Source organism: Aythya marila, assembly GCF_965140915.1.
Source record: "Aythya marila genome assembly, chromosome: 3".
NCBI lineage: Eukaryota > Metazoa > Chordata > Aves > Anseriformes > Anatidae > Aythya > Aythya marila.
This window is the reverse complement of record NC_139044.1, coordinates 16,021,572-16,046,902: the sequence shown is the minus strand read 5'-3', so window position 1 is coordinate 16,046,902 and position 25,331 is coordinate 16,021,572. Positions and strand designations below refer to the sequence as shown.

At 38.7% G+C, this 25,331-nt stretch overlaps 1 protein-coding gene across 3 annotated transcripts in view; it reads right to left on the bottom strand.

Annotated features, from left to right (window-relative positions):
* Positions 1 to 4,260: 4,260 nt before the first annotated feature.
* Positions 4,261 to 25,331, bottom strand: part of FSHR (follicle stimulating hormone receptor) — a gene marked incomplete at its 5' end in the record, with an annotated part of 83,694 nt that continues 62,623 nt past the window's right edge. For 2 of the 3 annotated variants that reach the window (XM_082758070.1, XM_082758071.1), the window contains 6 exons: positions 4,261 to 5,817; positions 13,512 to 13,697; positions 18,862 to 18,936; positions 19,054 to 19,122; positions 22,027 to 22,104; positions 24,232 to 24,303. In XM_082758070.1, the coding sequence (XP_082614196.1) occupies positions 4,590 to 5,817; positions 13,512 to 13,697; positions 18,862 to 18,936; positions 19,054 to 19,122; positions 22,027 to 22,104; positions 24,232 to 24,303 (1,708 nt within the window). In that variant the 3' untranslated portion in view covers positions 4,261 to 4,589. The remainder of the gene's footprint in view (positions 5,818 to 13,511; positions 13,698 to 18,861; positions 18,937 to 19,053; positions 19,123 to 22,026; positions 22,105 to 24,231; positions 24,304 to 25,331) is intronic. The other variant, XM_082758072.1, reaches the window with a different exon arrangement.

The window sequence follows — 25,331 nt, the reverse complement described above, 5'->3', positions numbered from 1 at the left end:
ATGGTTAAATTATTCCTTAAGGATAAATCATTTTGCATTATTAACTCTTCTTAACAACAAAGCTGCATAAATTAAATGTAAGATTATCTGCTGTGTTCTCAGTGGAATGATTAGGAAGGAATCTACAGGAAAGAAATGCAGTCAGATGATCTGAAGGCTTGCTAAATGGGATGCAAAGCCTCATCTTGCATTCCTAACAAGCTCAAATGTAGACCTGCCTTCTAATGAGCAAACCCTGCTTGGTGTATCTGTGCAACCCCCAGAGCAATGCTGTAAAGAAAATGGCTCCTGGTTCATTTTCTCTACTGAGTTAGATTTTTGCTTTTATTGATGCTTTTGACCAGCAGCTCCCATTAACTTTACCTGTGGTGGCAATGTTCATGATGTGACCTTTAGTCCATCATGCCAGTGGCCCCATTTCTCACTTCCCATCACAACACCAGCAATGTGCTGCTTTGGGAGGTCAGGTATTGGTTCCCCTCAAAATACATGCCTGAAGGAGCGATGCCTCTATCAGGCAGATCAAGAAAAAGTTTATGGTGTCCCCAAAGGCAGAAAATTCACTTCCAGCACAATCTCTTATGTCACTCTGATGATGGCACTATAAGAGGAAAGAAAGCCATATCTCTTTAACTGGACATTTTTTGGGTCTTGGTGGAAACTGAAATACAAGGGCCGTGTAAGGGTGTGAGGCACTAGTAGCAGGGTGTCTAGGATGTCTTTCAGATTCAGGGAGTAATCAAGCAATCACTCACAGGAAATGTAAATCAAGTAAAAATGGGAAGAAAAAAAACAACAGCAGGAAAAAAAAAAGTTGAAAAGAAAGAAAAAGTTTGCAGCTAGATAAGTCATCACAATCAATTGATTCTTTAAGGCCTTTTCTTCAAACTACACATATTCATGAATTATTGCTCTCACCCACATCCAATGAGAGAAGAAACAGTCCTCTGGTGTTGTTTTTCCCTGGAATGTTCTCACCAAGCTCAAACTGTGCCTGCTTGGATCTTATGCCTTGTGCTCAGCCCTTTCAAACTAGTTAAATGTTAGTCTGGTGCTCATGACGAGCTCCTGGCGCTCAGCTTCTGCTCTGGGCTGTCTCTAACAAGTCACTGTCCTTGCGTTTGTTCAGCACTTTTACATTCCTTTGTTCTCTTTATCTCTGTGAGTCTGCAGTGTCACTGGCGGTTCATGGGAATGGGGGAGATCACCAGGCCTGTCATGGTGGGCCTTTGGTCTCCTTACACAGAACAGTGACTCAAGCTGTGACATACCCTGGAGTTCTGCACCGTCTTGAAACCTTTCCTTGCTTGTGCAGCACCTGTCAAACGGTAGGGAGGAAAACCAGAAGTCATTACAGTATTGTCAGCTGTCAGATGGTCTTTGGAGCAGGCTGGCAATGGGCTCCTGGATAGAAAAAGATTGTCTTTTCCTGTGAGACAGAGCTTAGCAAAGACTCAGTTTCCATGGTGCACCTCATGACAGCCGAGGCTTGGAATCTCTGTTTTGAGTCTTCAGATCAGACACACTGCCTGTCAAAAAGAGGGACAGAAGAGTGTCTCATCTAAGAAGAGTCATTTATATATATTAAAAAGGACCAAACTCTGTCAGTGATTTGTATCTTACTTCATAAGAAATGTGAATTAATGGAAGGGACTGATTAAAACAAAGACATATGAGTGTTGCAAAGTTACCTGTTTTAGAAGTTTCAAACATACAGTTTTCTGTATTTTCTTAGCTCTCTGCAAGCCTTTTTTTTTTTTTTTTAAATTGTGGAGGCTTTCATCACGGGAGTTTCATTCGCAGGTCACAATGACCCAGTTGTGGAGGCTGCACTGCATAAATGGAACTCCAGATAAGCAGTAACATTAATTGCTTACTTCATCAGCATATCTCTGACTTGTTCTCAAGGCATTTTGTTTGGTTTTATTAAAACAGATTTCAGAAAGGAAAATGTAAAATAGTTTAAAGATTACACAAATAAAACACATTGTTCAGTGCTGAGAAAATCCACACCAAACATGAGCTGGCTTTTTTGACATTACAAGCATGAATAAAATGTATCTTGCATTTTTTCTTATTTTTTCTTTCTCCAGTGTAAAAATGACTACCTTGAAAACAGCTATAAAAGGACCAATGTCCCACAAAAGGAATGGTACAGGCCCTACAACACCCTTCCCTTCCCTTCCCTTCCCTTCCCTTCCCTTCCCTTCCCTTCCCTTCCCTTCCCTTCCCTTCCCTTCCCTTCCCTTCCCTTCCCTTCCCTTCCCTTCCCTTCCCTTCCCTTCCCTTCCCTTCCCTTCCCTTCCCTTCCCTTCCCTTCCCTTCCCTTCCCTTCCCTTCCCTTCCCTTCCCTTCCCTTCCCTTCCCTTCCCTTCCCTTCCCTCCTCCTCCTCCTCCTCCTCCTCCTCCTTCTAGGCTTTGCCTTTTGACCCAATACTACATGACCAAACACAAAAAGCTCCTTATGCTCAGTCAGGGTGAGTTGTGCTTGATCCTGAGGGCAGTAATACTGATCACAATAAGCTATTTGTTGAGCGAAGTTCACAAGCACCAGGGACTGTGCCCCGTGGAAATAAGAGCTTGTTGTTTAAATGTTGTGTGAAACAGTCACAGGGAAATCCAGAATGACTACCTTTCAAGGTTTTTGAGGTCTCATTCTGTTGTCTTTGAAAATGGTCAGGCAAACATGTGACACACTGCATAAATTTGTCCTATTTATCAACAAAAATGGTCTAGCATTTGCCAAAGAATACCCCTAATTTTTGACCAAGAATAGATTCAGGAGCTTTTTTCTGAATGCAACTACACTGTGTATGACATAAAGTGTTTGTGAATAAATGATTCCTCTGAGTACTCAGAAGGGCTTCCCAGAGATGGACAGTCTTTGTGGTTTAGCTCTTCCATTCTTCCTCCTCCTGGATCTTGGAGGAAGTGTTACTCATGTCAAGTAACAAAAATTCCAACTCTCTCTCCCCCATCCCCCCATCTTTGTTTTCCCCTGTTTTATGCTAATTTTATGCTAATACCTCCTTTCCCAGCTAGGACTCAATCATCTCCTGTAGTTATTCACATCAGGTTCAGGTGCTGACATGTAAAGCTGATGACAGGAGAAATTATGAATGGAAACATGAAAAACAGCTGCTGAAATGTTAGGAGTTGTAAACAGGAAATATTCAAAACTCATCATATTAACCCGTGAAGACTCCAAAGACTTTTAATATCATGGGGAAAAAAAGTGAATTGTCTGTGAGGTGGAAATGAAGTTCAGACTCCTGCCCTCATGTTTTTTGATTATTTCTTTGCTTTTTTATGTCTCCATATCTTCACATAGATGCATAGTCACCAGGAGAAAACACAACCCAACTCTAAATACTCAATGCATTTCGGAATGATTAACCTGTAAACCATTTCATTTTTAAGCCTTGCAAAAAGATTGCATTCAGATTCAGATGTTATTCAAAACATCTGTAAAATCTGGAAATCTTGATTTTTTTTTTCCCCTCTTGTTTCAACATATGCAGCTTATGCCTTTCACATCTTTCAGTCAGGAGCCTCATCTTATAAGCTGCACATGAACCATTATTTATAAGGGAAGGAGAAAGAGTATGTCCAGGATATCATAAAAGCTTTTGTTCAAATATTCATAAGCCAAAAGGATGCATCTGGAGACAATGACCCTGACATAGCCCAAGGAATCATATCAGAACAACCCACATAGCTAAGGGGTCCAAATAACCAAGGGGTCCAACCCCAGAAAAGCTATTTCAACACAACTTTGTGAAATCAACTTGAGGAAGCATCCTCCTTGTTATGAAGGATTTCTTCTGCTTTTGTTCCTCTCTTTCTTGTCTTGGAAACAAAACCAACAAATCAAACTAATCTCCTTGATATTAATTCACGTGAAATCTGTTTCTTTGAGCCTACCAGTCTAGATCAACACAATCCTACCCAATGTGATACTTTTTTGCAGATTAAAATATGTACACACAGTGTGGGACAGCTAACATTAACCTAGCTGGAGATGCATCAGCCCAACTGCTATGGTAAACACAAATGGAAGCAACAGAAGATATTTTCATTCCTGGTAAGTTTGTACTGAAGGAGGGCTTAAAACTGTAAAGACTGGACTTCTTTCTCCTGTAACCTTAGGAGATATGATGATTAATGAAAAGAGATAATTATCAGTCATTGTTACAACATGCTTCACAGACAAAAAAATAATTCTACATATTTTTTTCTTTTGACTACATATAACCATTATTTAATTGTCAGTAAGCAGGTAACATCTTCCTAGAATGAAGGCAATCTCTGCCTGTATAGTATGAGATACCCGTTTATAAGCTCATTTATTTATGAAGACAATTCTACAAGGACACTCTGACATATACTGCCGTTTTGTTCTTTGTCCTTCAAGAACTAATGAAGATCATGTGTCATCTCTGAAGACTGTTCATTGAACAAAAAAGCAAAGAGGAAATAAAAATGTTTTCCCATCAAAATAAGTTTCCATGTTATGTTGTAGTCATTATTCAAATTCACAGTTGAAAGTGATTATCACACTGCCTCAGACACAAATTCATGCAGGCATTTCAGTTCAAGTGATTTAGAGGAACCAGTGAATAAATAGTCCCATCACTGTTTTTTGATGCGGGAGGATAATGACCATTTCTTGTGTGGAAATTATGAGCAGATGAGGAAGTGTCTGTTCTGTAAATCTGGGCTTGCATTTCACAGCAACCAAACTTGCTCAACAGAATGAAGAAATCCCTGCGGAAAGTCTTTGTGAAAATGGCATAGAGGAAAGGGTTGGCACAGGAATTGATGGGGTAAAACAAAACCAGGAGGATCTTGGATTTGGACACTGTGATGAGAGGAACCTTGAGTGAGGCTGATATTGCAAAAAATGATATTGGCGCCATGCAGAGGAAGTCTGTGAAGATCAATATAGCCATGCGCTTGGCAATCTTGGTGTCACTATTTGAAGAGATGACGTTAGGGTTTCTTACAGTAAAGTAGATGCAGATGTAGCAGGCACATATGATCACAAAGGCGAGTACATTCAACACTAAAAGAAATATAACATAAGCCTGAGAAAATGGTGTCTCAATGTCCATGGGTAAACATATGCTGACCTTCATGTAGCTGCTGACACCAAATATGGGAAGAAGTGCCACCGTGAAAGCAAACATCCAGCCAAAAATCATTATAATCACGGCGTGCCGAAATCGAACCTTGCGGTCCAGTTGCATGGCATAGGTGATAGTATGCCACCTTTCCAGAGTTATCACAGTCAATGTGTAGACTGAGAGTTCACTTGCAAACACTGTAAAAAATCCTGCAGCATTGCAGCCAGCCCCTGTTTGCCAGTCTATGGCATAGTTGTAATACTGGCTTTTAGTCTGTATATCTACAGATGCAATAAACAACAGATAGATACCTATGCAGAGGTCTGCGAATGCGAGATTGCACATTAGAAAACGAGGTACAGTGAGTTTGTATTGACTGCTTATTAAAATAATGAGAACAACAATGTTCCCAGTGATAGCTAAAATGCTGATAAACCATATCAGGACTCTCAGAATGTTGTAACCCATGATATCTTCACATGGATTGAAAGCATCAGGTTTAGGTGAGCAAGCCACGTTAACTACTTCATTGCATAAACCATAGTCAAATTCATTCTCTGAAGGGTCAAAACCAATGGCATAGTTGGAAATATAATCTTCAGCTGCAGATCGTCTATGTATCTTATTGCCAGGTTGCTCATCAAGGTCTTGCTTAGCCTGAGATATGCTACATATTGGATGTAATTCAGTGCTGAAATTGTAGAAAGAGAAGAGTTAGAAACTGAGGCACATAGCACGAGGCATACAACAAACATTGAATCATGAAGTTTACATTAACAAATCAGTTTTTGGGTTAGCTGATTGTATCGATTTCCCTGGAGCTTGAAATTAATAGGCAGAGTAGTGCCTATTTATCTAATATTACGTGAAAATGTAGATAGATTTAAAACATAAAACATATGGGAAAGGAAAGCCTGATGTTTGACTTACTAACGATCATGATGATGTTATCCACCTGGACAGAAACATTCAGTAAGAAGCTTCCACTATTTCAACTGAATTTCCCACGTAACCTGACAATGATAAGTGATTCTGCATGGGGGAAACACATAATGATGAATTCCTACATATGACTGGACTTTGAAGAATGAGACAATTCAGTTGTGCAGATAAGGAGTCTGTATAATCAGAATTACTCCACTGTTCATTACTATTACTCTTAAATTTCCTTTTTCCCAAAGTTTTTGTCAGTCAGTGTGTCATATTCATTATCAAAAGTCCTTCATGGCACAGAACAGCTCCAGTCTGTGCAATTCATTTAAAGAAGTATATCTATCATATTGGTCACTGTCTATTAAAGTAAATAAATAACATAAGTGAGATCATACAAGGTTTCCAGACAGTCTCTGAAAGAGAGTCCATCACAGATACAAACACTAGACATGGTAGAATATTTTGCTTAAAAAATGTTTTTTGAGGAAAGTGAAGTGAAGTGAACAAGTAAAACCAAACCAAAACAAACCAAGCCAAGCCAAACTAAATCAACATTTCTGTAGAAACAATAGTTGCTTTTGTTTCTGTCAGAAAGCCTTTCAAAATGTGTTGGGAATTTTTAGTAGGAAAAAAAGTCAATAAAGGAAAAGAGTCTCAAGGAAAAAATTACTTTGAAGGTAAAACTTTTTTTTTTTTCTATATAATTATTTTTATTTTAATTTTAACAGTATGTATTTAGCTTTGTTTCCTAGAGGATTAACCTCAAGCCCATCTTCTCCATGTACAGACCAACTGAAGAAACAAGTGTTTTGGCTAAGAAGCTCAGCTCCATCAAATTAACAAATATCAAGGTCTGTTAGCAAGAAATAAAGGGTCAGCTTTGAATAAGTTTCTCCTAGACCTCCTTTAAAGTTTGCTGCCCCAGAAACTTGCATCCATTACATTGCATAAAGATGGACCCAGACTTAATTTGAGTTAGCAAGTAAAACCATTGACAGTGTGTTGCAAAACAAACAGAGTTCATCTCTGCCTATTTTCATCTATCATTTAGACAGCAAATTAGGTGTCTATGTTCCAGGACAGGACCACAGGTTACCTTCCACCCTGATTTGCAGTACACTTGAAAGGACAGCTTCCTAGGCAAGGTAGGTCGAAATGGTTAAACAACTTGTAGCAGATTAAAAGCGAGGATTCTTATTTTTTTTGTAACCCAATTTTACCCTTTGACTTTGTGCACTCACTACATCTTCCAAAAATCAAGTTGAAAAGGAAGAAAGAAAAACTAATGAAGGCCCAGCACCAGAAGGTGAGGAACATTTCCTATGAGGTTTCGAGCATCCTCTGCTATTATCAATATTTTTTATCTTGCCTGTCAACTGAGGCAGAAAGCCGATTTTCTGTGAGGTCAAATATGCACTATGGAGGTCACAATAGCAATAACAAGGCATTACATTTTGCTCCCCTGTGTTCTGCCTGCGTAAGGATGAGTGAGGGGCCAAGCATATTGATCAATATATCAACAGTTCTCTAGCTGAGAGGGAGTGTATGCTTCCAAGGAGCAATAATGGATGAGAAAGTCCCCCAGCTTTCAGTGTAACATGCACTTGAGGACACTGAAAACTACTGCAATTAGTAGTTCTTTGTAAATGAACTGAAGAAAACTGGTTTCATCCAATTGCTTCCCAGCTATGAGTTAAAAAAAAACGTTTTCCTAAATTACGGAGGCACTACCTAGAGTTAAATCCATCTAACAGATAAGACAGCTATGTAAGGCCAATGAAATATTTCTAATTATTATTATTTATTCATTCCTGAATTATTTAACACCCAGAGCTCCCAAACAAAATCAGACTCCCACGGAGTTAGCCACTATGTTTGTTCTGAGGATAGGTAGTGAGGAGTCTCCCGGCTGCTTCCTTGCACTGTAAGCAGAGTGATGGGCAGTTGCAAACTCCCAAGGGAAAGAAAAGCCATCATCTGGTACTGACTGTCCTGAGATATTTGTCCCTTGTACTCTCAGAACAATAATTTAAAACATTTTTGGCAAGAGATTGGGCCTTGCTTTCTTTTGAGAAGGCAAGCATCATAATAATTCATTTATTCAGACTATTTTCAACACTCTGCTGCTGTTTAACATGGTTTTGCTCAAGTAAACACTCTGAATAATAAACCAGGGAAAGGACAACTTAAAAAGCAACATTAAAATTGGCAAAGCACTCTGACAAGTATAACTACCCTTGTGCACGTAGTTATTTCATGCACTCCATCTGGATCTGGTGACAACAGGATCTCATGTGCTGAGAAACGTAATTAGCAGAATAAATAGTCCAGACCTGAGTTCTGTGTTAGGCCCTATCTTGAACATCCTTACCAAAAAATGACATCAACTGAGTAGAGAGCAACTGGTATTACGTTCTCATGAAACAAGGCCCAAACACAACTCTATGTGCCATGTTCTTTAAAAAATAGGTTTTCAAGTGATAGCTTCTCCAAAAAATAATGATCATGTGTAAGGACAGTAATAATGATGCAGATATTTAAACAGAAGGTGATCTTTATACCAAGGAAAGCCTGTGGGATTATATAATGGTCTATGTCAAGTTGAGGGTTTTAACATCCAGCTTCTACCCTATCTGAGCTTGAAAGATATTATTTTCCAGTCACAGGAGAATGTGAGAGTTCAACACACTACACTGGACTTGTCCTAAAAAGCAGGTTAGCTCCTGTTAGGCCACCATCACAATATTCCAGTGTAATAAATCTTCAGATCAATATTTATTGTAAAATCCTTCTTAGAATAGGGAAGAAAATAATCAAAACTGCCAACATTTTAATTTGTGTCTCAGTCTGGCAGGTCTGTGCTTGATGGGACATCCTCCAAAATGTAGAAGGCACTGCCTCTATAACAGGTTTAACATTTCCATTAGCACAACAGAGCTGGTGTAAATGTGTTTAGGAGAGGTGATCACTATCGGTGATTTATTTTGTCTAAGGTTCTTGAGTGCTGGAGAAATATCAAAGATAGGAAATCTTTGATTTGTGGCAAATGGGGCAGCCAGAAAGGGGCCACACACCCCTGACTTAATTCCTTCTGAGATTTCCCACATGAGCATCAAATGCTTCAGTGATTCTTAGAAATGCACTTACAGTGTAATGAGGCATCCTTCTTATACTTCCTGGACTACCTGGAAATATTTTGAGATCTAAACTGTTACAGAGGAATGTGTGGCTCCTGTGAAGATGCACAGCAAATCAGGTAACATCACTGTTCCCACCAGAGTAAGAAATGTCTGCTGCACTAAACCAAATGCAGCTCTTGCCAAAGGAATACTAGACGTTGTGTGAGCAAACATTGCAGACTATTAATAGCTCTTCAAAATCCTGAGCAGTCTTGAATGCACACACATCTTGTCAAGAAAACTGCTTTGAAATGCAAGTGGATGTAGCTGCTGCAGATGTGACTAACCTCTGCTGAAGTGCATGGGAATACCTATCATATTCAGACTCACAGCACAGAACTAACTTGCACACATATTCTCTCTTTAAACTGGAGAGAGGATATTGGTCTCCCACCAATTTCAGTACACGACACGACTCTATGAATTAAATGAACATTTTTAATTGCATTTAAATGCAGTTAACAGGAAAAAAAAAAAAAAAGATCTAAATAATTCTGTATTTACGTCTGGTATTTTTAAAAGATAATTCTGGCAACCATTAAAACCATAGATAAATGCATTCAATTTTGTTCTGTTGATCAGGGAGATACAGTTTAGATGTATATGTTTATTCACATAATCATATATCAGAGCATATACAGATCTCACATCTGAATTTTTATATTCTTTACCCAGCAGTGATGCATTTCTTTTACAGGACAATGAATGCTATATTCCTAATGATTCCTGTCCTAGTCTAGTTGGCTGAAAACTTAACTAATATTTAAATGTGGGAAACCAGGAATTGGTTGTTTTAACAGTGAAATAAAACTATCTTGAATGTACTGTATACAGAAAATGGTTTATCTAAATGTATTTAACACAGGAGTTCATAATGATAGACAGAGATAGACACAGTTTGTTTCTTGCTCCCTTGTCCTTCTAGATTTCAACGTGTTGCTCCTCTTCTACACCTACTCTATAATAAACAAAAGCCTTCTTGCCTTGTCAGCTACAATTAAGTGGAATATTCTTTGAATTAAATTACTAGAATAAAGTGAAATGGAAAAAAAGTCTCTAACTAAAGAATAGCTATTCTTTCAAAAGTGTTTTTAGCTTTTAAAATCAGAAATTAACATCCTTTTCAATATTTTAAGTATAGCTACTGTAGAAAAAAACAAAAAGGTTTTTAATGCACCTTAAAAATTCAGTTTTACTAACTCTACAAAAAAATTACCTTAAGTCATTTTCTTCTGCTGTTTGAAAGACTCTTCATTCATTTAAAATAGATTGGCCAACTCACTGGCCATCTGCACTTGTCTTTTGAGTGCTGCTCAGTGCATTGACATGTCTTTGCAAAATTACACTCACCCGGGTTTTGGGAAGGGCTGTCAGTATCCTCCTTGGTTTCTTACTTGCCAGGATAGAGGTGCCCCAAAGTGGAGCTGTACTATGGGGGAAGTGAGTGCTGTGGGCTTCAATTCCCCTGGGTAATTGTGGCACAAAAGTTATTCAGAGGGAGGGGATGCTGAGAGCTTACTAAAAGCTCATTGCCATCTCCTCCTGTTGCCTTCCTTCATCAGTAACTCTTAACCTGATTTTAAAAAGCCCTGTTGCCTACTTTCCAGTGTGGATTCTAGGATTTGGGTCTTGATTTGGCTCAGGCAGCCCAAAAGTCAAGTACCTTCAAAAATATGTATGATAAAGTGACATCAAAAATCCCTTTGCTGATTTATCTTTTTAGAACTAAACATGCTTCCTTTGAACTCATTGGAAATACCACTCTGCCACCACACTGGAAGGACTGGAACCATTTCTAATTAGCAGGCAACCAAGCACTGTGCCTGAGTAAGCCTGTAGAAAATATGTGAAAATATCACCTGCTGATAACCACTTGCAGCAAAAAGTTTAGAATTTTGGATCAGAAACTGGCAATGAGGGATGGATTCTGCCAGGTACTTTCCTTACCACTGTAGTGTCCAATATCAAACTTGCACTTTTCCAATCTAGTTTTTCAACACACGTATAGGTGATATGTACTAGCTATCAGCATAGCAGGACCAGGCATCTTTCATTGCCAGGTGACAATACACTACTAAAAGTAAAATAAACGGCTATTATAAGTATCTAAATGAAATTTACAAATAGTTTGTACTGTTTATGCATGGTTTTACTTTTCTTTGAAATTTTAGGCATGTTCTGAAGACAATGTCTTGAATTATAACAATGATCCATAACATTTTGTTTTGTTTTGTTTTGTTTTTGTTTTTGTTTTTGTTTTTTTCTGCCATGGCAATTTCCAAGTTTTTGAGGACTTCCAATAAAAGAAGAATTTCAAACAATAACGTGTTCCCACAGGAACCAATCATTCAGGTTTTCCAGTGGCACAAATTCATGAGGTTCATTAGATCACATGTAACATTTAAGGTTTATCTGAGCAGCTGAAAATACTCAATGTGAGTCACTTCATACCTGAAGTCTCAGTGCATCTTGATGATGGCAAATTAAAACAAGTACTGAAAATTAGTTTGGGAGTCTAAAAAGACCTCCCTGACCCAGTGAATTTGAGTTTAAGGGGATTGCTCTAGCTCAACCATTTCAGAAATTATGTCCAAAAATCATGTGTATGTAGATGTGACAGATGAAGTATCTGTGGCAGAGGTGATTCTCCCACTATATTTAGCATTGGTGAGGCCTCACCTTGAATATAGTGTGCAGTTCTGGGATCCACAATATAAAAAGGATGTTAAGATACTTGAAAGCATCCAGAGGAGGACAATACCAGTAAAAGGGCTGGAAGGCACGTCCTATGAGTAGAGGCTGAGGACTCTTGTATTGTCACCTGAGCAGTGTGCTCAGGTGGCCAAGAAGGCCAACGGCATCCTGGCTTGTATCAGGAACAGCGTGACCAGCAGGGCTAGGGAGGTGATCGTCCCCCTGTACTCAGCTCTGGTGAGGCCGCACCTCGAGTACTGTGTTCAGTTTTGGGCCCCTCGCTACAAGAAGGACATGGAGATTCTTGAGCGGGTGCAGAGAAGGGCGACAAAGCTGGTGAGGGGCCTGGAGAACAAGTCCTACGAGGAGCGGCTGAGGGAGCTGGGCTTGTTCAGCCTGGAGAAGAGGAGGCTCAGGGGTGACCTTATCGCTCTTTTTAGGTACCTCAAGGGAGGCTGTAGCGAGGTGGGGGTTGGCCTGTTCTCCCACGTGCCTGGTGACAGGATGAGGGGGAATGGGCTTAAGTTGAGCCAGGGGAGTTTTAGGTTAGATGTTAGGAAGAACTTCTTCACTGAAAGGGTTGTGAGGCATTGGAACAGGCTGCCCAGGGAAGTGGTGGAGTCACCATCCCTGGAAGTCTTCAAAAGACGCTTAGATGTAGAGCTTAGGGATATGGTTTAGTGGAGGGCTGTTAGCGTTAGGTTGGAGGTTGGACTCGATGACCTTGAGGTCTCTTCCAACCTAGAAAATTCTGTGATTCTGTGATTCTGTCTAGTCTGGAGAAATGGAGGCTAAGAGGTGACATCTCTCTACTACTTCCTGTGGAGGGGAAATAGAGGGGGAGGTGCTGGTCTCTTTTCCCGGGTAACCAATGATAGGACACATGGGAATGGTACAAAGCTGCACCAGAGGAGGTTCAACTGGATATTAGGAAACACATCTTTACTGTGAGGGAGCTCAAACACCAGTGAGACAGTTGATGCCCTGTGCCTGTCAGTGCTCAAGAGGCATTTGGACAACACCCTCATTAATATGCTTTAACTTTTGGTTAGCCCTGAAGTGGTCAGGTGGTTGGACTTAATGATTTCGTAAGTCCCTTACAACTGAACTGTTCTGTTTTGTTCTCTTCTGTTCTATTTGGTTCCAACATCAGTGTGGCTTCCTGAGGTTAAGAGGTTAACCCCACTCCGTAGTTCTGTCACCCATGTGAATTGGTGGCAAGGTATTTACCAGCTTCTCTGGAAACACAAATATCCTTCCAGTTACCTCCTGAAAAGTTATCATCATGTTTCTTGTCGGATATCTTCAGTGTGGCTCCAGGCTGATCCAGGACAGCAGGTCCCAGTGAGAGATGACCCTATGACGAATGTGGTCTAGAGTCTTAGCTGGAGATAATAGTGATGCTAGTACAACTATCAAAATTTATTACCAACCTGGAATGGAGAGGCAGTACACTGTGTAACATGAATAAACATGTATGTATTATATGTTTATTTATATCCAGATTTTGAAGAAGTTTGTTTAATTCACTATCAATGTCTGAGAAGCATCAAAAAGAGAAACAAATGAAGTCACTTACTTTTGTCTTTTCCAGTTTGTAAATGCACAGCAATGGCTAGGATAGGTGAAATTTGCCTCAATCAATGATCTAAATTTGCTTAAATCAGGAAGTTTTTTTAAATTATATGTAGACCTTGCTCTTAGCTTCTTAATGAGTTCTAATCCGTGACCTGGCAGGAAACTGATTTTTGTCCTGGAAATATCCCTTTAAAAAAACATATGAAAATTATGATAAAAAACAAATTTACTTCAGCTCTACAGTAGATACGTGTTTTAGACTGTCCTAGTCAGTATCAGAGTACCGATTAAAAAGAGATCAGCTGGAAATTTGTGCTGAAAACAGGTTCAGGTGATAAATTAAGAGTTTCTCAATGAAACATTAAATAATATTCATTGCAAACAACAATCAAGTGAAGTTAGTCTGATTTGAGAAAAAAGAAAAAGATCCCACAACCCTCTGGGTAAAGATTAGCAGTGACATAAACTATTAGATCCATATGATTATAGGTTTAGTAAATACCAAAAGAAACACACTACTCGTCCAAGAATGCTGTTACAGGCGGAATAAGTAAGTAAGTAAGTAAATAAATAAATAAAAAGGTTGATGAAATAGATTGATGAACTCACAAGAGAATTTTGTGATGTTCTTCATGAACATCACATCATGCAAAGCCTACCATGGAAAAGGCAATAAACACAAAGAGAGAATCTCACGGGAGGTTACAGATGTGAGGAAATGTTGAGGATACCAGATTTTGTACTAATTAAGAAGGAAAAGAGACTAAAGAGAGACAGAAGTGATGTAGTTCAAACTTTGAAGAACAAAAATATTGAAATATTTCCAGAGGTTTAAAAACCAAAGAATACAGACTGAAGCAAAGGAGTAAGATTACAGGAGGTTAGGAGAGGTGCATTTATGTGGAAGGCAATTATTGTGTGGGATGGGCTATCAAAGGCAGCAACAGAAGCAGCAGCTACAAACATATCACAGAGAGTAACAGCGAGGCTTTCAGGGGGAAAAACATTATGCAAACACTAATTCATGACTTGCGCTACACAGGTAGGGAAAGGGAAGAAGGACTAGTGGTGCTCCATCTCCACAGAACCTGTCTCCATGGCTCCAGGGTGGTAACAGCTGGGGCAAAACATCCACATATTTCCTTGGCTAGGAACAGACGGTGTCCCTCAGCTTGTGACAGCAGAAGTGCATACTTCTTTCTCTTAGATCAACAGTGAAATGGACTACATAAAAACCACCCTGTCCTCCCTTAGCTCCCATGCTCTTATGGCATGAGAGTAATGCAGAATGCAGTGTTTGCTGAGGCTGCTCTTTTTTATTCTCTCACAAAAGAAAAAAATTCCCCCTAACAAGGGAATAGAACTGACAATATTTGCCATTTTCTCCATGCCTCCCCTCCCAAGGTAAATTAATCTATAACAGTACGATATCAGGACAACATATTATTTTATCTCTATTACATAACAGGCACAAATTGCTTTTATTACCATATTAATGCAGTAGAGTGGTGCTACTTGAAGGGGAGACAAAGTTTTGGCAGTGTACAATGAAGTTCAGACCCTCTCTATGTACAACATGCACATTTGCACCTCTTTTCCTCTCTGAAAACCAGAATTAATACCAGAAAATGTCTCTGTTTTGACTCTGTCTGTAGGGTAGGGTGGTCACATCTAAGAAATGTATATTCATCTAATAAAGCAGTTACTGGCTGTGGGTAAAGAGGATCTTTGTGTCGATACTGTGCCCATAGCTGGAGGGTTTGGATCCAGGCTCTGAAAGAATATCCCACCTTCAGTTAACACCTTCAGAAGGCAGTCTGTGCCTGCCCCACTGGTATGCCTGTTTTCATATTGGGGTATTAACACCTGTAGCTTGCTGTCAGCTTCAGTTGCCAACTGGACAGTGAATTGTGGAACCAAAGGAATGAAGATGGACCACATGCTGCTGCCCTGACCTAGGGTCATAACTTCTGTGAACAAGGACAAGATGGGCTGGTGGAAGCAGAAATACTTCTGCAGGTCAGGCTGAGAGAAGCCAAGGTTTGGTCCTGAGGTTCTTTTAGGACTGATCTGTGTCTCACAGGAGCAGCTGAAGAGAAATTTTAGGCTTTTGATTTCTGACTTAGACACCTAAAGTAGTAATTGGGTTGCAGTGAACAATCTCAGTTGTTTCATTGACTGACTATTGTCCTTAGTTCACTGCCTAATGAAAACTGTCACCTAGAGAACATGTTCATTATTCACCAAAAGCAGCTTTCTATTTAAATCCACAGACAGTATCACTCATGGCATCAATAAGAGCCTACAGAACTTCACAAGGGTTCATAATTCTGAACAAGAATCAGAAATGTTTTCCTAGTCTCATTAGCCAGAAATCTTCAGTACCTCCGAACTGTTATTATACTGCATAGAAGTAACAAGCAAATATGAATAGGAATATCACCTTGATATTCCAGCAGCTAAAATATTACTGGGTCTCTGGCCATATCTAAACAATTTCATAAATATTCAATATTTTCCCATGAAAATTCTTCTTTTAAAAAGTGTTTTTTTTTTTTTTTTTTTTTTTTTTTTTTCTGTTCATTATTGTCCATAAACCAAAGTGAGCTGAGGAAAGTGCTTTGTAAACTACTGCAGGGCTTGCTGGGATGCCTGTTAGATGCCTGTTAGGGATAGTTATTGATACACCATCAGCAGACTATACCCCCCCCCCCCCCCCCCAGACAGAAACACAGATGTTGTGTATGTAGTTTGGTTGCTTTATCCATTGAATCATCATCGAGCAGAAGCAGAACTCAGCGCAGAGTTTCTTTGGGATGTTTTCCTAGTTACAGGAATGGTAAATTAAATAAGCAAGATGAACTAGAAGATAAAATAGCAGAAGAAATCAAACCAGAAAGCATCAGTGACAGGAATACGTCGTATTATTAATGCTTGGCTGCTAGTCATCAGCTTTGACAGCAGCCGGTGCAGGAACAGTGAAATGAATCTGACTTTTCTTACAAACACTTCCCTTTTCCTCTGGGAATCAGTTACTGGGGTTGGTCAAAATACTGACCAGCTGATAGTCCCGTTTAGGTCTGAAAGGAACATAGCAAGAGAGCAAGAACAGACATCAGAGAGGAGTGATCAGTGAGACCAATTTTCTCAGCAGTTGTATCTAAACTACTCTCTGGCTGTGCTTCAGGGATTCAGCTGTCTAGCTGGGGATCTACTGGAGCTCTCCCATGGCCAACATATGTGTGTTTTCTGTCAAAAACAAATTGCAAGGACAGGACAGACCACAGACATACCTTGCCCTGTTTCTGAGGCAGGACACAGCCAGAGAACTCAGCCCAGAATGGACCATCATTAAGCAGCTGAATTATATTTATAGAGATGGGGAATCTGTGAGGCTTCCTACAGCTTCCTTTAATTTGCTGGTACTCCCAATATGATCTTAATGCTTGTGGAATGAAGAGTTGTGTAGGGTCTCCAGTAAAAGCTCATGTAGGCTGCTACAGCTATGGGAGCACCAGGAAAAGACTAAACGAGACAATGTGGATGAAAAGTGAAGCTACAAAATTTCAAGTTAGCAATAAAGTGTATTTCTGTATAGAAAGAATGTATATATGTGTGGGATTAATTAGGCATTTGATTTACTTGCTTACTGTCAGTACTGAAATTCTGTAACTCAAAACTTGATGTCTTTCCAAAAGGCATTGATTGCTGAAACTGTGCAGCCAAGTATGAAGCAGACAAGGTGCTAAGGCTTGTGCTTTCTGACATTACTATTTGTGTTTGACTATCTTTCATGCTGTTTCAATATTCTGAAATATAAAATAGGAGTTGTTATTAATTGACTGTAGAGCACTGGCTCAGGAAGAACAAGAGTTAAAACATCCTGACATTCAGTCTAATAAAACATTGCAATTTGCAACACAAATTTTATTTCAACAGCACTGTTTTTTCCCAGCAAAGATATTATTATGGGTCAATCATTTCCACAAAGCACATTCGAGGTGTAAGCTATAGTGACAGATGTAGCTTTCTTGATCTCAGTCAGGATAAAAAGGTAATTTCCCATCCATAGAACAGTGGATATACAAGTAATGGAATAGAAAACTTCTTGCACAAATAACTTAGTGTTAGAAATTGAACTATCAAATGAGTCTGAACTACAGACAAATCTATTTGATAAACCTTGTGAATCAGCTACGACTTGCAAAGAAAATGCTTTTACTCTTTGCTACAGGAAACAATGCTTTTCCAAAGAAACATCAATGATGTTATTGCTGAAAAGATGCTGAAAAGATACTCCACTGCTAGTCTTTTCCAAAGGAGAAAGTCACTGAAGGAGTGATGGTAACAGGGAAGAATGCGGTAACCCATAGGTTAGCTCTTTCTATCATTGGTGTAGCATAGGTGTGTCATAACAACATGTAAAAAGGCCTTCAGGAGTGCTCTTATCTGAACTCAAAGTTAACTAGTCATTTTCTCTTCTCATTTTTTTAGATTTCTAACCACTTTAATCTCTGTGTAAAATCTTCCAGCAGCTCCCAATACCTGCTTTCACCTTTTCTGGGTGACTCCTAGCTTTCTCTGGACATCCAGAAAAAATGGGAAGAAAGAAAAGAGCCTATGAATTTGTGACACAAAAAAAGACATCATTGTCTTTGCTGCAAGTGTTATGTTCTGTGGCTGGTGCTCACAAGAAGTTGTGCACACTCACAGGTGTTTTACAACTTGTCAAAGTGTAGCATGAGGTGCTGATGACTGATAGATGTGAGCATCTTATTGTTGAACTCTATTGCTGAGATCTTGCTTTCCAGCCTACCACCCACCAAAGAGATCCTGCTGTAACTGTGTGATATATATGTGTAATATATATATGCGTGTATATATATATATATATATATCCCTATATATATATATATAGGGATCCCTGTCCCTGCAGGGTAGGGATTTTATCTTTAGGACTAAGCTTTAGAGATGCAGGGCAGATCTTCACTGGTTTTAAATAGTTCAAGGGGGAGCAATTCAGATTTAAGCACTGAGAACTAACTCAGCTAATCCACCGTTATAGTGATTCACTGTGTGGTGAATCTGGATATAAATCCCTGGATGCAAATACTTCAAAAACCCCGAGAAAAGAGTGAAAACATGGATCTAGACTGACTTGGCTTCCAGTTTTTTATATTCAGAACTACACCTCCAATTTTGAATTGCAGGAGTTGTGAGATGTTGAAATCCAGGCTTGTATTCATATGTTCTTCTTTGACCTTTTCTGGGGGCTTAATGATGAGAACAAACAAACAAACAAACAAACAAACAAACAAAACAAACAAAAGTCAAATCTGAATATTACTTACAAAACAACAGGCCCGTTGGCTCCTTGGAAGACCTCATTTGGTAATTTTTCTAAGTTTTGATTGTCACTTAGGTTTCTGAAAAACACAATATTGATGCTAAAACAATCTGAAATAAATAAAAAAAAATATCTTGCAGAAATAGCTACCTTCTAATAATTTATTTTCAGAATAGTAAACAACAGAAATAGTTACAGCTCATCCAGGTAGGTTCCATTAAATGCATGATTCTCAATTTCCTGAATCCCATTTTTATTTAGCCATCTGCAACAGAGAAATAAAAAATGTTCTTATACATGTTCACAATTTATATGTATGTAATTAAAATCAGTGAAAAGGATCTCAAACAAGTAAAATTTTTAAATAAATGCTTAAATTATGATATTTCTATGAATCCCAGCTGATAAGCTCCCAATAGTTACAGGAAGGATTTAGATACAGGTATGAACAGGGAAGATCAGCATTACCATAAGAGATGACAGCTACAGTAAGTTTCTGAAACATAAGTAGAACTGATTAAGACACTGGTGCTGCTCCGCTGCCCTGGAAAGCCTCCAGTGAATCTAACAAAGCTGGTCCAGGTTAATCCCAGAATGGGTGAGACCAGAACCTTTCTGGTGCTGTTGGTGCCATCTACAAGATGTTTTTTTTCAAGATGCTTTTGAAATAGCTTAACCTTTGCCTATAATTACAAAAAAAAAAAAAAAAAAATCAAACCAAAACAAAAACCAACCAAACAAATAACAAAACACAAAAACAAAAACAAATCAAAACAAACTAACAAAAAAAACCCAAACAAACCAAAACCCAAACCAAAACAACAACAACAACAACAAAAAAAAAAACAAGACCCAGGAAGTAAAAAAGGATGAGGCTAGTAACAAACTGCCTGGTTCTTCCTGCACCTGCTGTCTCTTCAAATTATATTGCCTTCCTGCTCCCCATCTCCCCAGGATCCTTCTCCTGAGAGAAGACACAGGTAGTGAACTGGGGGGGCTTTCTGCCAAGTTTTTACTGAAGTGCATTAAGTAATTAATGTTTAATGTCTTTCCATCTCTTCCCTTCACGGTTCTGAAAATTTACACTTGAGTTAGTTATATTTATCATCTTTACAGTGCAATCTTTCATCTTGTTGCTTTGTAACTCATGCTCTTTCCAACAGGGCATGACAAGCTTGATAGGTGGCAAAACTGGCATGATTTAATAAAACTATCAGCAAACATGGATGTAGGGTTTCTAATTCACACTGAAAACTGAGCATGCAAGTGACCCACTTATCTGAGGTCTGAGGTGGTGAGCTCAGGTCATCATGAAAATCAGTTATGGGTCTGGTTTACTCTTTTGACCATGGATTACTCTTTTGACCATGGAAGGCAGATGTGCATAATTCCAGTGTCTGTCAGGTCAGATCAAGAAAACTGTCACTGTCCCCTTCGCTTGCATACACTATTAGACATGACTGAGCAGGCACACAGGAGAGACATGTCCCTGCTTATAGCATTTAAAACATTTATTACATTACATTGGTCTTACCCATTCATAGCTGCCAAGCTGATATAGATGCATTTAATCACTGGATTAGCTCTTACTATTTTCTCTCACTGAATATTATGCTAATACAATGAGATACTAAGGACATAAAATCTGAATTACTGTTGCCATGCAGTGTGGACTCCTGTCACCTGGTAAATTGCATTCAAGCAGTAAAAAGAGAAAACAAAATTTTAACTAAATCCCAAGGTTTCATTGTAGTTATTTCTGCATTGTTACCTGGACAAGCTTCTATTGAGACAAATTCTCTCCTCACTTCAACCAGCATCCTTACTGACTTCCCTGAATAAACTGGAAGTCTTATGATAGCAACAAGTGACAATAGAGGCACAGATCCAGAGCTTGGACATATGGGCTTTTACTCACAAGTCCCTGGCTAGATCAGTATATTTAAAACCCACTTAAAATTCACCTGCTCTGTATTGACCCCTGCATAGAGTAAGCTTAGATGTAATCCAAATTACTGGCTTGAACATGCTGGGAGCCTGCTACAGTAAACCTAGTAAAACTGGCTCTCCCCACACTGTGGAGGTTCATTGGGTCCTGGGTGTTTGGAATGCTTGAGTGGTATAGGGATGTCAAATCCCACTAAAATCCGGCATGTATATCTCACCCCATAGTAGTATTATGGAAATAAATAAGGTATGTGTTATGTAGTAGTCTGACAAAAACAAGTCTTATGTAGTTAGCAAATACTATTATCAGAGGAGAAAAATAAGTACATTTGGTGTATTGTTACTTGAATATGTTTGAGTTAACTGAATGCATATCTCAGCTGTGTGTGTGTTTGTGTCTGTCTGTTTAAAAACTTCAGGGAACTTGACATACAGATTGTGGACAACTGATAGGGAAAAAGGAGAAGTAACAGTCAAGTGACTTTTTACTGTCCTCTCTTCAAGTATTGGTGGCCTGACTGTGTCCCACCAAAATCAATGCGAACCAAATCAATCAGTTCTTGCTTGCCTGTTTTGGTATGAGAGGTAAATGGCACACACACTGGGAAATTTTTCCACTCTGGCTAGGCAAAATTAAGGCAGCTTGTTATTAAGCACACAATGCATTTTGATATACTAACAGAAAGGATCAAAGAAGCTAAGTAGTTTATTAAAAAACATGACCGTTCAAATCAAACAAAAAGTCATCTAACCACACAGCATGAAACTGCATAGTGAACTGGCCTGTATCAATGCATTAACTCTGTATACAAATATACCATATTTCCAAAACATCTACATATATTTTGCCTGAGTAATAAACTTCTTTGAATGATGTGTCTGACTGTAAATATTTATGTCACACCATCCTTTTGAACACAATTTGTACCACATGAGTTGTTGTTGTAGGTGGAATACATTTAACCTTGGCACCAGTAATTATGAAATTCATTCTACACTGTGGTTCTAAAATTAGGGCCAGAATTAGAATACAACAAAAACCACAAAAGCATTCATTTTTCATGACAGTAAAGCAGAATACAGAGATTTTGGAGGTAGAGGAGAAGTCTAAAACTTATAATTGAATTTGGAAGCTGATAGAAAAGAGACCATCCTATCAACCCATTTCTGAAGAAGGAACAAGCTAGAAAGAAGAAGAATGGGTTTGTTATGTCTTACTCACAGAATCACACTTTCAGAACTCAGGCCCATGAATGAATTTCTTTCAATTGTACGTATATTGATATTGTCTTGAATATCTCTGAAAAATAAAATACAATATAAACTACACCTTTTTGCATGTCTGTAAGCCTCTCAATATGCAAAGATATTTCAAACATGGTATTTTTTCTTATATTCAGTCTGAGGAACTGTTTTATGCAAAGGCTGATGACTTGAGTTTTTAAGAGAGCAAACCTTTCTGACAGAAAAAGGTAAAGGCAAAGCATTTCTATATTCTTGTTCTCCACATCCCCATACCTGCCTCCCAGAATGGTTTAAGCCATTAGAATGCATAGAACCTTGGTCTCATAACCCTAATGTGGATGGAATAGTTCCTCCAGAAAATACACTATTCAGAAAATGCAAGTTGAGTGGTTGGGAGGCCACCACTTCTCTGAGCCTCCCAAACAGAAGATGGAAAAGCTATTAGCCTTTTTGGCCTGATTCAGCAGGGTACCTAAATGAATATAGTTCCATGAATAGTTTCCCTCCTAATGTCAATGTGTTTGATTATAAGCTTTTGTATGTGCTTAAGAACTTCAGACATGGGACCCCTGTCAGTTCAGTTTGTTGAAGTGACAAGTATGCATTTCAGTCTTTCAGCAGTTTTGACTGATGCACAAAAAGAACGGCAGATATACATTCTGTTGCTTGCTCAAAATAGACCTCAAAGAAGTTAAACAGTATTACTCATAATTTAGACTGGGGATATGGTTGTTTTCATGCTGTTTCTGTTGGAAAGCATGGAACAAAATGAATTATCTGCAAAGCTTGAAGTTAAAAGCCATTCCAAAATTATCTTGCACTGACAGTTATTTAACCACAACTGTGTTACCATTCACAACACTGCATTAGCTGACACTTCCACACTTCTGCACGTTGAGATCAGCAGAGGTAGGAATAGGGAGGGAGTGCAGCAGCCATAGAAGCAAAAGTTTCCTACTGCTATGGGGAAACAATGAGGCCCTTATAAACCTCAATAACCCATCAAGATCTATCTTTGAGATTTAAATATTGGCACAACTGATGCCAGCAAGAATCTTCTTATTGACCTCAGTGGGGTTTGAACTAAGGTCTCCTTCAGGTCTTAAGCAATGTCAAGGCCTAGTTATTCTTACAGAAAGTAAGGAATTTCACCTGAAGAAAATATCTCTTTCTCAGCAGAACATGGTAATTCAAGTCTAGTTAAGACTGATGATAAAGGTATGCGGGAGGAAGTTTCTGTAGCTCCACACCTATTGTATTTGCTTGATGGTTTCAAGGAGCCCTGAAGGGCAGTTCTCAAAATTACAAGTGTATTACAGAAATGTATTTTGTATATTATATGGATATACAATATTCAAGTGTCTCCCTGTATGCTTTCTATGCATTTTTATTTATATTGATGGCTCTTACTAAGACAATTGCATGATTCATGTTTCTGCAGATTTTAATCTTCTAATCAGGGACTTGAAGATTCAAAACTTGTCCTATGCACCAGTAATATATCTTGTTCAAAAGAAGAGAATAAATATTTGCCCATTTCTCAGGTTTTCTGCATTCAGTTATACTCAGAACTGATGGGAAAATTTATGTCAAGATATTTTTCCATCAAAAACCTCGAATTTTGATATATACATTTTTTTTCCAGAAAAAAAGTGTGTTGGCACTGGAAATTTTCTTAGAAAAATATAATTTATTCCCTGGACAGTTTTATTACCAGTGAAAAAAAAAATGAGCACGGTAGAGTTATTTTTCCTTGTTTTTTGTTTTCTTTGTTGTGGCCATCTGTCTACTGAAAATGGCACCAAGATCAGCAACTCCTTCTATGCAGGCTAGAGAATTGTCACCAGATGCCAACAAATTTCCACTTCCACCAGCCTGGCTTGAATTTCAACCACTGAAACAGAACTCAGGGGACTACTAGTCCCCTGAGACATCTGGCTGTGCATTTATAATGTAGTTAATGGAAGAGTAGTCAGTAGACTGCAAGCTACAATGCTTGATAGAAAGGAGAACTAGAGAATACTGAGACCATTTAGGCGACATTAACATCAATGCCTACAAAATTGCAACCCAAAATGCTATCATGAAGCTAATAGGCAAGCATAAGGGCAATCACATCTTGAAAGATTTTGTTAGAACAGCAAAATGTTCAAAAGGAGCTTTTAAAAGCATTACAACTTACAGTAAAACTTTCTGGAAGGAGTGCACCTTCTGGACAACAGGTAAAAATCTAAGGCCAGTATTTGATATCAACCTAAAGAAGAGAGGAGAAATTACAATTATTAATTCTGTCCCAAGAATGAAGCAATAACTAAAAAAGAAGAAAGTAGATTGTACTTAAAATGTAAGTCACAAGAAGTAGGCTTTCACCACATACCCAGCATCTACCCACAAGAATCTTGATATTGTAATGTAAAAAGGTTTTTGTCAAAAGTGCAAGTTGAGTTCTCCCCCACTGCAGTCAAGGGAGAAAACATATCTGGGATAATTACATTTTCTCCTGATGATCTCAGGATATCTTCAGTGTTAATTCCCACACCTTATTCTAAGAAATCAACCACACTGACACAGGATAATTATTTTCAGAGAATCATAGAATCATTAAGGTTGAAAAAGACCTTCAAGACCATCTAGCCCAACCATACCACTACCACCATTGTCACCCAATAAACCATGTCACTAAGCACCACGTCCAACAATTTTCATAGTAGCTCTTCAAATAAAAAAAATACAAATTCACTTACCACAATTTTAATCTTCTTATCTAAATGATGATACATTAATTCAATTGGAAATATTATTATTTCATGAAAGTGAGAGAAAGTTAGGACACTGTTCCCAAGCACTGTTGATAGCAAGAAACCAAATACATTGGAACATTTCAGCAGTTTGCTTGATGGGAAATGGTCTTGATTCTCGGCATTTAACCACCTTCCTCCATACTGGGCACTGCTGGCTTCTGTTTTGCTGTTCACATCTGTGAAACACTGTCCCAGAAATGCTGACTTTGAAGGACAATCCTGTGCCCACAGCCAGGGAGGAAAAGGAGGCACAGCTATTGATAGAGCTGCACCATGTCCAGTTAAGCAATTTTTGTTGTCCAGAACAGTAGTAAGTGTAGGACAGGAGCAACAAACGATATTGCCATGCAGAAAGAGAAGGTTGTTGGCTGTTTGATGGCTGGAAGGAGGGTGGAGTGCCTGGCTGGGGAAGTGCAGTAGGAAAGAAGAGCTGGAGTTTGTCCCAGCCACCAAAATGTCTCATTACCATGCTTATGCTACC